The 15,070-nt window shown below is 38.7% G+C and overlaps 1 protein-coding gene across 3 annotated transcripts in view; it reads left to right on the plus strand.

Annotated features, from left to right (window-relative positions):
* Positions 1-15,070, plus strand: part of CFH (complement factor H) — a 93,351-nt gene that overhangs the window by 51,430 nt on the left and 26,851 nt on the right. For all 3 annotated transcript variants that reach the window (XM_088153296.1, XM_088153298.1, XM_088153297.1), the window contains exons 10-14: positions 708-899; positions 3,477-3,653; positions 6,978-7,151; positions 12,547-12,729; positions 13,650-13,832. In XM_088153296.1, the coding sequence (XP_088009422.1) occupies positions 708-899; positions 3,477-3,653; positions 6,978-7,151; positions 12,547-12,729; positions 13,650-13,832 (909 nt within the window). The remainder of the gene's footprint in view (positions 1-707; positions 900-3,476; positions 3,654-6,977; positions 7,152-12,546; positions 12,730-13,649; positions 13,833-15,070) is intronic.

Raw genomic sequence — 15,070 nt, forward strand, 5'->3', positions numbered from 1 at the left:
TCAGCCCTCTAGATCACACGCTGCTATGCCTGCTTCTCTGGGGCTGGGTGGGCAGGTTCACCATGGTGTAGCAGCTAAAAAGCTGTTTCTTTTCCCTCAACAGCTCTAAAATCCCACAGAATACCTCAGTGGGATAAGAGAATTGCTGGATAAAGTCACTTCCTTCCCTACACATGCCTCTTTTTCCCTCTCTCTAGACCCTGGGAGCCTTGGGTATATGCTGGCAGGGTTGGCAGAAGAAGTGGGAGAGAGAGCTCTTTGGATCAGCAGGAGAGTCCTTAATTGCCTATTATCAAAGAAGATTTGCACTGGAAAATGGGCCAAGGACAGGGGTGTGTCCTGACAGCAGCCTTAGGTGGCCAAAAGGAGCAGGGAAGTCCCCCACTTTTCAATTTAATTGAACTGAGAGGCCAGAAACAGTCCAAATGGTAAGGTTTGTACCACCATAAGCTGCTTAAAAGAAGAACAGGAAAAGTCAACTTCAGGCTGCCTTGGTAGTGGGTTGGGAGTGAGTTGTGGCTGACATCTCTGTAAGTCTCCTGGAAATTGTGTGTGAAGCATCTTCACATCATGGTTAGTGGGCCATGCAGAAGAGTTCACATTTTATGCTAATGGCTTCCTTTTTCCATGATTTATTTATTTATTTATTTATTTATTTATTTATTTTTTATATATATCAAATTTGTCACTACCATCTCATTGAAAAGCAATTCCTGTTGAACACACCTGCGAGAAGGTTTCTCTGCTTCATGGGTTTTTTGTTCAGCGGCAACAGCGTTTTCACGTCAATGACAAAGCAAGATATAAATGTCATGATGACTACACAACTCCAGAAGGAAAGAGTGAGGGAGAGACATGGTGCCTGGCAGAGGGCTGGACCCCAGAGCCAAAGTGTATCAGTAAGTCGATATAATTCCACTGGAAGATAGATTGAAACTGACCGGCACGCAGCCATGAAAAACTTAATAAGTGAAGTTTAAAAATAGCCTGCTATAATAACCATTTGTAGCGTGTATCTCTTTAAGAAGTCTATAAAGGTATAGCGCACTAAAACATATTCTATTTGATCAGTGTATTTGATCAGCTTGCAACTTAAATATGTATAGACATTTATTGTAAACAGAACAGCTCGTAGAATTATATTTTATTAAATTCACAACATAAAACATCCTATAGATGGAAACCAAAAACATGCAGTTATTTCTATAGACCCTTTTTTTCTTCCAGAACTCTGCGAGGCTATGAAAATCTGGGACATCCAAATGAAAAGGGGTCTGTAATTAAGACTGCATAAAATCATAACTGAGCACTAGGGATCATATACTCTGCTTTTCCTTGAACCTTAAGATTACTTGAACCTTGAACCTTAAGTCCAAAGGAGAAATGGCAAAATAGAAAAGTCTGGAAGGGAGAAAAGAAAACGCAACCAAGTTACAAAAGTAGAAGTCAACATTTAAGCATACCGAGTTATACCATCCCAACAATTTCACTTAATTTCTTTCCCCTTTATTTCGGTTAAGAGCAAATCCAATTTTTTCTAAACACTCTTGGATTGCTAGAGTTTCCAGCAAGCCCTTCAGAGTTCTGAGGCCCTCAAGATGTTCCTAAATGTCCTGCCACAAGGCCAGAGAGGCCAGTTCCATTTAGATCAGGAGCAAGTGAGCTTTGAGATACAAGTCTCAATATCTCTATTGGCATCCGAGGGTTGCAAGGTTTATGACAGAGACATGACACCAGTGGAGGGGACAGAGCTGGAATACATGGCCTCTTTTCCACATTGGCAAGTGTGTGTCTGTGTGTTTGTGTGTGTGAAGATTAAAGCTGCATTCAGGCTGTAGGAACTTAATTCACCATTGTAGCTTATTTCCCACTGAAAATTAGCAAGAAATCATGTGCTCATTATTCCCCCACTAGAGTCCTAAGCAATTTATTAATGTTCTGCATTTTCCACAAATTTCTTCCAAAGTAGTTCACAGGGAGTAGAAAACACAGTTGTACGATAGTCATATTAATGTTCAGAAGGAAAATGGAAAAAGCTACTCCTGATTTTAAGCACAGAGCTTTTGGGGGGATATAAAGTGGTTTGTTTGGTTTTTTTTGGGGGGGGAGGGGAAGGGGACTGCCACTGCATTAGCTCTGACTTTTTCAACATACCTGGTTGGCAAATCCAGGTTTATTTAGTTAGAATTGGTCAACATTGTTTCTTCTGAGTCTATTTTGGGGATAAATAAAAGCAGTCTACAGCCCAAATGATAAACCTAAGAGTTCTTCTACTGATGTTGCTCCTTCTTACCACCTCATCTTCTGATAACATGGCATGGGGACCTTATTACTGTGTGTCAGAATTCCTTTAACAATAACAGTGTATTAACAAATTATATGGATAGAAGTGGTTTATATTTATAGGTATCAAATGTTGTGCTTATTTATAGGACATACGTTGCCTCCTGTGTTTCTCTTGTACTTTCCGGATGAAAAATGCACACTGATTATCACTTTTTCCTTTCCTTCTGATCTTCCATCGTCTGCCAGCTGTCCTTCTATCCATTACTCTCGCCTTCAGTTCTCCAAGCTCTCCAGCACCACCTTTCTTATAAAGGAGGACTGAATGAGCTCTTTACTTGCCTTTCACTTAGACAACCATCTACCATTCCATCTACAGTTTCTGTATTTTTCTTCTTTTTCTTACGAGTCTGGCAAATGGGCAACTCACAAGTCTGACTAGTATTCCAGCACTGTTGCTCTAGCAGAACAGTCCTTTCAGGAGATGCCAAAATCTGGGCTGGAGTTTGCATTTACAGGGAGAGATGCATCTCCTTACACTCGCAATACTGCATAAAACCTCAGAGGCTGAACACCTGTCATTTTATGTACACAACATATAAAGGGATGAGATTCACTTCAGATTGAAAATCAACTGTCTGCAGTACCTTAATGTAGCTGTGTCTTTGCCTGGGATTGCACAGCAGTTCTCTGCAATTGCAGTACAATCCTGAAAAATCATGCAACTGCATTCAGGAGTTGAACCACAGCAGCTTTCTGCCTCTGAATCTGAAGTGCTATTCAAACCTAATATGTAATATTGCCCTTTATTCTGTGTGGAAAGATTTCAAAAGCAGGATTTTGAACATCATGATATATAAGGAAACTCAAATAAAAAATCAACTTGTTCATCAGATGCTCAGTATGGCCCTGTAGATATGCCAAGAGACGCTAGAATCATCTTACCAGTCGACAAGACCAAGTTGTCTCTTTTCAGTTCCTGGCCCAGTTGAAAAGAAAAGTGACTTTGGCCATGTTTGCCAAAATCACTAGCGTGAAGCAGCAACAGCTTATTTATAGCAACTCACCAATTACTTCCTGCATGTGCCTACACCTAAGAGGTCACTAAGAGGTGAGAGTTTTTGAGCTTACAACTTGGAATGATGAGAAAAGAACAATGGGACATTAATGATATCCACTCTTTGATTCCTCAGAGACATGCTCAAAGCCACTCGCAGATGCTTTTATCCTCAACACAACAAAGCCTGTTTTCTTATCTGGGGATGAACTTGACTATGAATGTAAAGAGGGGCTTGAAACCATTAAAAATACCATTGGTGACACCATTGTGTGCGGGGAGAAGGGATGGGAGCCAACTCCTGGATGTCTGCGTAAGTTAATAAAATACAACATTTTAATAATACAGTTGCGTAAATCAGTTCATCGAGAATGTTGTTCCTGATGATTTCTATAATGTTGCGTTCACCCTTAAATATACTCACCACTAATTCTAAATTAATTTCCAGAACTTGGCTTTTCAAGTATAAACTTTAAAAAGTAGAATAATTCAAGATAATTACCGATGTATTTAATTTTATCCTATTTGTACTTCAGTAATTTCTAAGTATTAGCTACAACTTCCTTAATAATAATCTGTTTCTCATTTATTCACTGATTTAAAAAAAATGCTGAAGAGTACCTGGTGGAACATGTTTAGCCATACCTGGAATCTCTCTTCCAACAGTTCTCATTAAAAAAAAGCTTATATTAATATGTATGTGTGTCTGCGTGTGTGTGTGTGTGTGTGTGTGATATATATATTTTTTTAATGCCTTCAATCGTGTCCAATACTTGGAAACTGTGTGCACTAGTCCCTGCAGTTTTCTTGGCAAGGTTTTTCAGAAGTAGTTTGCCATTGCCTCCTTTATAGGGCTCAGAGAAAGTGACTGGCCCAAAATCACCTAGCTGGCTTTGTGCCTAGGTGGGATTTAAACTCATGGTCTCCCAGTTTCTAGCCTGATGCCTTAACCACTCTGCCGAACTGGAGACCACTCTCTATAATATGTCTAAATGTTTATATAAAAGTTTCAATAAAGGATAACCATATCTCATTATAATCATCCATCCATAGTCTATGTCTGGGAGAGCCAGCATGGTGCTGGACTAGGTTCTAGAATAGGTGCAGGGAAACCCAGTTTCTAGTTTTCCCCTCAATGCAGAAAGCAGCTGGGTGACCTTGGACCAGTCACTCCCTCTCAGCCCCAGTAAGTGTCAGGCTCTGTGACACGCTGACTGGAAAACAAAATACCTCATCAGATCATGCATTGATGGCTTTACTGTTTGACTAGGTGATCACAGTGTAAAAACAAGCAGACTTTGCAGCCAAGTGGTACAAACCCTAAGAAGAAAAACACCACCAGTAACATGGCCTATGTCTGTAACCAATTCATTTAAAAGTCACAAACAACACCAGCTCTTCAGGCTACTGAGTAATTGGGGCCATAAATTTATATACAGGTTGTTGTTGTTGTTTAGTCGTTAAGTCGTGTCCGACTCTCCGTGACCCCATGAACCATACTGCGCCAGGCCTTCCGGTCCTTCACTGCCTCCCTGAGTTTGCTCAGTTTCATGCTCATTGCTTCAGTGATGCTATCTAACCATCTCATCCTCTGCCGTCCTCTTCTCCTTTTGCCTTCAATCTTTCCCAGCATCAGGGTCTTTTCCAAAGAGTCCTCTCTTCGCATTAGGTGACCAAAGTATCTGAGCTTGAGCTTCATTATAGTCCCAGTTTAAGAACGAGTTCCGTTCCCAAGGTCTGTCCTTAAGTCGAATTTGTGCCTAAGCCGAAACAGTATTATTGTATAATACTGTATAAGTAGTGTTGTGTAATTAACATGAACCATTCTGTATTTAACTTGAATCATTGTGTACTCAAATTTTGCTAAAATAGGCTCCGTTCTTACCTATGGGTCATCCTTACTCTGGATGTTCTTAACCCGGGGACTCCCTGTATCCAAATCTGAAAGACGATTCTCTTTAAGAAGGGCACAGAGAATCCAGTTCTTATCCAGCTATCAATCCACACAATAGATATGTAATTCAAAAGAAAATGGACATCTAAAAATATTACATTTGCCTCAAAGTCAAATTAATATATGCAATTATTTCTTCCTAGAATTTAATAATTTTAGGACACTGCAAAAACATGTTTGAATGAAAGATACTCTGATTTAATCTCCAACAATAGGTTAATTTAGCCATTTGTTTTTTATACACATGTAGTAGAGTCTAGTAAGTCCAAGATATTAATTTTTATTGATTAAAATCAAGGTTTAATATCTGTTGAAATATTGGAGTCCTTTGTTAAAACAGCTTCCCTTTGTTTAGACAAAATGGGGATCTCTAATTCTTTATTCCACCTAGCATACTTGATATTGATATTTATTGTGATTGATACATATTTGCATGTCAAATTGATTTACTGAGAAATATTTATAAAAATTAATCACAAGATTTTTAGTTTCATAAAATTTGATAATCACTTGTAATAGTTTAGGTGCTGTTAAAGCTGAAAATGCTGCTGTTCCAAATCAATGTATCAGTAGATGTTGTAGTGGGACAGAGAAAAACAAATCATATTTACTATGTAACATATGAAATGATAAAAATGCATCACATTTAGTAAATGATCTAAAGTAAAAAAACAAAAAAACTACCAACATTCCTCCAGATTGTTCATATAAGATGCTTTTAATCCATTTTAAAGTCTGTGTTACCTCATAATATTAATTTGGTATAAGAAAATGTATCAAAGCGGGATTTTCCAGAAATGGTGTAATGAAATCTTCAGATTGATTTACTTGTTACATGAATTATGTGTAGTCTATTTTATTTTGAACTGCAACAGTTCAAATAACTAAAGGTGTTATGTATGAATATTCCAAGAAGGTCACAGAATGAGAATTTATACTAACTAAAGATGTCCAAAATTTTGTTCTAATCAAAATATACTCATAAGATTGTAACTCAAGATTTGGAAAATGAAAACTCCTTTTTCCTTAACCTTAATATATCTGTGGATCTAAGTTTTGAAAAGTGATAATAAAATATTGATGCAACTCCTGTTCACCTAGCTGTTCACCTCAGTAGGATCAATAGCCATCATGAGTAAATGGGAAATATATAAACAACTCTTTTTTTTTCTATAACCCTAGAAAGAGTCCTGTTAATGCACAGAAAATTGCATTCATGGCCAGTTGACCATCCAAATGAAATTGTTATATGATTGGAAATGCTCTATATTGGAGTGCCTGCAAGTTTGATTTTGGTGATCTTCGTTACCCCATATCCTCCTCCTTTGGAGAAAGCCAGTGGTGGCCACACCACAGATGACAGGAAGAGAAGGAAGTTTTAGGGAAGAGATGGATCTTAGGGCAAGGGACCATACTCAAAACCTCCATGGGCTCAAAGGGATGGCTTAACAATCCAGATTATGCCTTTTTCCTGAGAATGAGGAAGGATTGATATCTGAGTCAGAATTCATCTTGTTAGGATTTAAATTTATTTATACTGAGAAAGTCAGAGGAAAATAGAACTCATACTGCAGTTAAGGAATACAACATATTGCTTATTTTTATATATAAATGCCTCAAAGGTTTTGGCAAGCAGTTTCATTCTGAAATAATCTTATTCTATTTTATTCAATATTTGTCTAGCAATACAATGTGAACCTCCAGTTTTAGATAATGCCATGATTGATCCAAGATTGGACAAATTTCAGCACAAAATGGTGGTGCATTTTAAATGTCTTAGAGGATTCACAAGAGTTGGGCCTGAGTCTTCACAATGCTATCACTTCGGATGGTCTCCACAGCCTCCAATCTGTAAAGGTAAATATGGGCAATTTAAGAATTATGTCTTCTCATAAATGAATGAATTAAAATGTACAACTTGGAATATAAATGGAGTTAATGCTCCAGCCAAAGAGAGGCCTTTTCCATTTAAACTGGGTAATAGTAATTTTAACTCTTTTTGTTCTATTTAACTATTCACATTTTATTTCTTATTGCAAGCTGTCTTGAGAAGACCAGGATATGACGTGTCTAAGCAAATAAATTATACAGCATGCTATTAGTTACCACTTTTTGTTGAAAACTACCATTTGAAAATACTAAATTCAGAATTGGTTTCAGGTATAGAATTCATAAGCTTCATTAAGCTGTTACTTAAAGTCTTCAGTCATCAATGATTACTTAGAGTGGATTTTTAAATTTCCTGTTTTTCAAAATCATCAAACCAAGACTAAAGTTGCATATTTCTCTCCTGAAGGCAAGGAATGATTAACAGGGATAAGAAGGAAAGGAACAGAAAAAACATGATAAATTCATAGCAGTTAGCATTAACTTTGAGAAAACTAGGGGTAGGGAAGGCATTGCACATTCCCAAATGCTCGGTCTTGCTACAGTCAAGCCTGTTTCTCTTAGCAGTTTGGAGCTAAAAGCCTTGGTATGAGATTCATGGGAAACTGTTTCTACATCTCTTCTTAATCAGCTCCCCAAGAACCTTTTCATCTGTAAGGACACCAGAATATATTCAATTTTTTTTCTGAAAGAAAGAGAGAAAATAAGGTTGGGATTATTTATTACCAAGTTCCATTTTTTTTTTCCTGGAGCTACCCTGCTACTGTGGGTAAATATTCACATACCTCTTTCCCAAACTTCATATTCTTTCCTTTGTCTTCTTATGCTTTTGAGCTAAATGAGAATTGCTTGAGGGCAGCTCTACCAAAGTACTAAACTATGGAAATTCCACCTAAATGAGTAGGATTTCGCTTTCTCCCCAGATTCATGCACCAAACATTTAACTACATAAAAATATCTCCATCTGATTAAAGGCTACCAGAGCAAAAGAATTTTGATTGGTTTATTTAGTTTTATTTTATTTATTTCAAACATTTACAAGTAGTCCCTGGGTTAAGAACTCCCAGTTTAAGGATGACCCATAGTTAAGAACAGAGCCTATTGTAGCAAAATTAAAGTTAAATACACAATGGTTCGACTTAATTACACAATGGTTCAAGTTAATTACACAATACTACTTATACAGTATTATTGTTATGGCTTACATAGAAATTTGACTTAAGGTCAGATCGTGGGAACGGAACTCGTTCTTAAACTGGGGACTACCTGTGTATGGCTACTCAACTCAGACAATATGACTCTGGGCAGCGTACAAAAAGAAAAAAAATCATCAACCACTAGATAAAACCCCCCACACATTTAATTAAAACCTTCTAAGAAAATAAAATGGTGATCAGAAATTCCTCAGTTAGGAACTCTGCTCACTGCTTTTCTAAAGGCCTTTAAGATGGGGGCCAACCCTATATTGGGGGAGTTCATTAGAAAAGGCTGGTACCACCATAGAGACCTGCGTCTCCTAAGATAACATTGTTTAAGTGAGGGAACCCAGAGTGTATGAGATGGGTACATACTCTTGGGAGCAGTTAGCCTGCAAATAACCAGTCCTATCCCATGTAGGGCTTTATAGGTGATAACCAGCACCTGGAATTCCACCTGGAAGCCACGGCAGCTCACAGAGTAGAGATGTCACATGGTCATAATGAGAGGCGCACATAACTACCCACACAATTGCACTCTGGACCAATTGAAGTTTCCAGATGGTCTTCAAGAGCAGTCCCATGAAGAGCACATTGCAATAATCCAATCAGGAGATGACTAAGGCATGAGCAATTGTGTGCAATGTCCACATAGAGTAAAGAGGATGACCTTGATGGAGAGAGGGAAGATCCATTACCAAGCCAGTGAGGAAATAAATATTGCAGAAGCCCAAATGAGGGGGAAGGTGTACAAAAACTAGGCTGATTCACATGACATGTAAAACAGGGAGGAATGGAAGCACATTCAGACTTGCAAGATTCTATTGCTTTACCCAATCTTAGTAAAAGTAGTTTTAGGCCTCCATGGCATCCGTTTCTTGGTCTGATCCAGGAACAGGCACAATTGGCATACAAGATGATATTTTACAAAGGGTCCCCTGGCCACCGTTGCCACCTGATCTTCAAGCAGGAGCCATGAGTGCAGGAGGACCCCCAAAGTATGCACTGAACCCAAGCGAGGAGGTCCAACCCCACTCAGAGTCAAGGATGACACCTCTCCGGTTCTAGGACTGATGGGGCCAAAAACCCACAGCCTTGTTAGGCTGGCCCTGAAGCCTGTTCTTCCCCATGCAGACCCCCACAGCCTCCAGGCACTGGGACAGAACCATAACAGCTTCACTTGAATAGCCAGGGACAGAAATGTATAACTAAGTAGAATTGGCATATGATAATACTACACAAATGCTGATGAATTACTTTCCCTAGCAGCTTCATGTAGATGTTAAAAAAGATGAGGGGGAGAGTCCTAAGGCACCCCACAAAGCAGGGGGCTAGGAGTAGACTGGTCCACCCCACATTGACTGGAACCAGCCCTGGAAGAAACAGAAGAAACCCCTCAATATAGTGCCCCACCCTCCCAAACCCCTAAGGTGCTCCAGAAGGGTACGGTGATTGATGGTATCAAAGGTCCCTGAGAGGTCAAGGATGCACCACCCCCATCCCAGATGCCCTACAGGTCATCCACAAGTGCAACCAAAGCTGTCTCAGTACTAATCTTGGTCTGGAATCTGACTGGAAGGGAAGGCTCTCTGTGGAATGTCAAGTCCAACAGACACAGGAAACATGCCCGTTAGTGAGGAATGCTGGATTTGGTGGTTCGGTCATACCTGCAGTGATATAATTTGCCTGGGCCAGTGATTTCTAAACTGAAGGAAATTACTCCTAAGGGGGTAATTTGGGCATATTGTGGGGTAGTGGAACAATCTGGAATTGCTTGTTTATCAGTCAAGGATCCAGTTTGGAACTGCCGCTGCCGAAACACTTGAGTAAAACAACAGTCTACTTTGTGTGTGTGGGGGGGGGGGAGTAATGACGTTATTTGTGACTGGGAAAAGGGGCAATTGGGTCAAACAGTTTAAGAACCAGTGGCCTACACTATACAGACCACAACCTCCAAAGTCTTTCCTTAACAAGGTGTATATCAATATTTCTTTATATTGTGCTAGCTAGCAACAAGAAAAAAAAATCCAGATATTTAGTCCCCTACAAAAATAGGGCAAATTTCCAGAAACCCTAAAAATGGAAAAGCTACTGCACAATCTCATAATCCAACCTTCAGTTTAACAGCCCCTGAATGAATTCATCTGTCTCTTTCTCCCACCTTTACATGGTAACAGACTTTTGTGGCTGTCAGTGTAAACGACAACGTCAAATTAAGACTTTCAGGAGCAACGTGGGCCCCAAATGATGGGAACTCTACCTTTTACATTTGCTTAAAGTCTTACTCAATTCCTTTCATGGCTATTTATCTCTGCGGTTCACGCTTTCTTTCAGTTGAGCCCACCGATGTCCCTTCATTTCCTTACTCTTGGAATTCAATCCCTTTTCTAAACACTGAAGATGCACTCATATTCCTTTTGCTTTTGTATTTCTGTCATAAATTAAATACTATTTTAAATATACTTTTTTGGTGCCACGTTGTGTCTTGGAGGTCGCAATTTGGTAACATGCCCTTGAAAACTAATTACTTGCTGCTGGTCTGGATCTGTCCTTGGGCAAGAATTTGAGCATATATATAAAGTACAAAGACATACACACACACACACACACAGAGGGAAAGTCTTACTGCCTCTAGAAGTTGGGCTGCATAAGAATTTCCCCTCTGAATTCTGAGAAACTTCATAAAAACTCAGAGTGGGCTTAGCTTCTTCTTTCTTCTTCTTCCAACTAGGTCTGCACCTGGGAAGACTCAAGAACAAAAGCTATTTTTTTCTGAGTTTCCTTCAGTATTTAATCTCAGGGAGATAGTTGTGTTTGCTCAGAGATTTAGACAACTGGCCCTCTTGGTATTCCTTTCTAGAAGTTTAATATATACCTTTGACTATGTTGAGCTTCCCTTTTTCTTAAAATTATGGACTTGGCTCCTAATATCACTTTCCCCCAATGTTTTTGGTGCTTTCATTCATTGTTCATTTCCCTGTTCATTCTTTCATTGTTTTTTCCCCTGTTGCTTGGTACCAAGTCAGCATAATTGATCCTCTTGTAACTTCCCACATCCTCTGAAGAAGACAATTGTTGGAAAGTCATATCTAGGCTTTGCTGAAGTGACCATGCCTGAGAGAGTTTCTCCCTATTATTACAACTTTATATCTCTTTGAAAGACTTGCAAATTTAATCCACATATTTTTAATTGTGGGGGGTGGAGGGGTGAATGAGTACCAGGTACCAATAACACACTAACATTTACTTATTTATGTTTTTTACACTTATATCAAGTATATTCCTTGGATATCTGAGCATATTGGTTTTTTTTCCCTGTGATTCTTGTAATAGTTGGAATAGAGTTTAATAACAAGGATAATGATATTCAAGGATATCCCTGTGGGACTTTGATTAAACACTCAAAATGAGAGGGATATTTTCTTTTTTCTAGAAAATGTTAAAATTTGTCAGGCGTCACCCAGTATTTTACATGGCACGGTTACTGGTGAGCTTAAGGAAGTATATCAGCATGTTAAGAGGGATGGAGCTAATCTCACTTCTAGGGGGAGAAGATTCCACAAGGTGGGTGCCACAGCAGAGAAGGCCCATCTCCTGGGACCTGCCAAATGTAATTCCCTGGCAGACGGGAACCTCAGCATGCCTTCTCTGCCAGACCCAATAGGACAGGCAGATGTAATCAGGGAGAGGCAGTCCCTCAGGTAACCCAGCCCCATGCCATGAAGGGCTTTAAAGATCAAAATCAGCATCTTGAATTGGACCTGGAAGCAAACTGGCAAGCAGTGAGGCTCACGGAGCAGAGGTATAACATGTACCGCCCTGGAGCACATATAGCTGTCTGCTCCACTGCATCTTGCAGCAGTTGAAGCTTCCGGATACTCTTCAAGGGCAACCCCATGTAGAGCATATTACAGAAATCCAAATGGGAGGTGACTAAGGCATGAGTGACAGTGTGTAGTATTAATAAAATTTTATTAATAAATAAAATATTAATAAAATAAAGTATTCATAAAATAAAAATTAAAAATATTAATAAAAATATTGATTTTGTTTCTATGGTTGTTGTAATAGTTGGAATAGAGTTTAATCATAAGGACAATTATATTCAGGTATATCCCTGTGGGACTGAGTAAACACTCAAAATGAGAGTGATATTTTCTTTTTTCTAGAAAATGTTCAAACTTGTCAGACATCACCCAGCATTTTACATGGCACGGTTACTAGTGTGCTTAAGCAAGTATATCAGCATGGTGAGACATTGGAAGTTCAGTGTAACATCTCATTTGCACTTTATGGATCAAAAATCATAGAGTGTGTGGATGGTGAATGGGCACCCTTACCGTCATGCACAGGTAAGCTGCAACTGCCTGACAGGTGTGTTCACAAGAAGAAATAGGAGCAGACAGGCTTGTACATGTAACAGGGTGGTTTCTTTTCTTGTACTTAGCTGGAGCGGAGGGGGGGAGGAGATGTTCCTTGACGTGCAAACTGGAATCTTCCTCCATAATTAATTCCAATTTATTAGTAGCATAATAATGGAAGAGGTAAGATTCCTTGCCAGTGTTTAATAAATCTCTAAATCCAGTACATCTTAGCAGGCTCAGGACACTAATAAAATTATAAAGGAATTAAATTATTCTGATTAATCCTAATCATCTCATAAATTGATCCCTGGGTTCAGTGCTAGTGTTTGAGTCCTTGGTGCCTGCAACATGAAATAGAAATTGAGAGATGCCATTCTCCTTCCGGTTTTTTCCATTGCTACATCAGTTTAAAGGGTAGAACAATGCATTGCTAGAGATGACATGATATGCTGAAAATTTGGGAAGGAGTACTGAAGTCAAATGAGTTTGGGCTTAATTTGCTAGCTGGTTTATCAACTCCTGTTAAAATATCATTATATGTCTTGAGAGTTCAAAGTTGCAAATTAAATAAAAACTTGACAAAATAATTATACCAAATGACTCAAATAATTAGCAATAAAAATTATGTAAGTCATGATAATATAGTACAAACTGATGGTTAGCTGCAATGCAAAAGTCAATGTATGTTTGCCAATTACACATATCTCATTTAATCAGTTTTTTCTGTAATAGATATTAAAAGCCTGTAGCAAAAATTAAAAAAACAACAACAACAACACCGTCATTTATTTATTTATTTTTAGAATGGAGTTACCATAGGAATACAAAACGGGTGGATAGATAGTTTGGAAGAAGCTAAAGAATTAATACTTTTATCCAATAATACCTTTTTCCTCTGCTTTCCACAGAGGAAGTAAAAACTTGTGGACCACCTCCAAATATTACAAAGGGAACTATTAGCAGATTTAAGTCATCATCCACATACCAGCATGGTGAAACTGTGAAATATCAATGCCAACCACGTTCTGCCATTTTTGGGACCAACCCAGCCAAGTGTCTTCATGGGCAGTGGGAAGTACCATCATGTCTTGGTAAGCTAGACTGTTCTGGGTAAACCTACAGAAATGAATGTTAGGCCTGTCTTGGAATATATCAGTATTTATTATTACCGTGATTGCTGAGAAGTGTGATTCAGTGGGGAAAAATAACTGGAGCTGATGCAAGGAGATCCAGGTTATCCTGAACTGGTTTATGCCAGCCTGGGCCACGGGCACATTATGTTTCCAGTTTGGCCCCTATTTAAAATGGGAGTCCTCAAAGATAAAGGGGGAAGATACATAGAACACAGTCAGCTACCCCTTTTGAGAAATATGTAGGGCATATGAATGAAAATTGTGAGACACACCTAAGATCCTTTCAAACTGACTAATGCTTTTTATCCCCAGTTTGTAGCTAGCAATATTTATTAAACAGTACCAGTACTAGTTTTACTTATTTCACACTTATGACTAAGCTCAGTATAGAGATGGAACAAACCAATTAATTCAATAATATATTCCAATCAATTATAATGTAAGGAATCTCTAAACTAAAAGGTCCATAACATATAATATTACAAGTAAGTAATAAGTGTATTGTTCTGACTGCAGGTCATAAGAACACATAATAGCATTAATCTCTCTACATTCCAAATGACAAGTCCATATTTATTTTAAGACATTTTCACAGGGCCCATGAAAAAAAAGCATTCTGAGTGCTTTTTAAGTGATCCAATCCCAAGCATAATCTTGGTGGGAATCTATTCCAGTGGAACAGCGTCAGGTGATAAAGGCATGATGTGGTTCTTCTAGTACATGATAGAATGAAATGTCCCTGGTGTGGCTACTGGTTCAAGTTCACAGGTACCTGAGCCAACAGCAGGTCTTTTGAATAATCGGGTAGGCCCATATGTAGGGCATGATATATTGACCCCATCAGTTCACATGGTTATCATTCTCAAATTCCCAACCAGTGTAACAACTGGCAGTAAAAAGAGATAGGGGCAAAATAAGGAAGGTTCAGAATAGTACAAACAACAGCATTCTGGACACAAATCAAAGGGCAGAGTGTTGTCTTAGGTAACCCAGCCAACAAACTGCTGTGATAGTCCAGGGAGTGAACCAAGACCCTGACCGTCTCAGTAGTGAGGAACTGACATATTCTATAGACTTTCATTAAAGGCAAAGAGAGTTTCCATTTTTTCATTGAATGGTTTTAAAGACAGTCTATCATAGATTTGGACTCCTATGTTCCTCACTATTGGGGAGACCTATAACTGGCAGCCTGGAAA

Source organism: Python bivittatus, unplaced genomic scaffold (assembly GCF_059951505.1).
Source record: "Python bivittatus isolate LINGU-HERP-01145 unplaced genomic scaffold, Pbiv_v1 ctg000700_np1212, whole genome shotgun sequence".
Taxonomy (NCBI): domain Eukaryota; kingdom Metazoa; phylum Chordata; class Lepidosauria; order Squamata; family Pythonidae; genus Python; species Python bivittatus.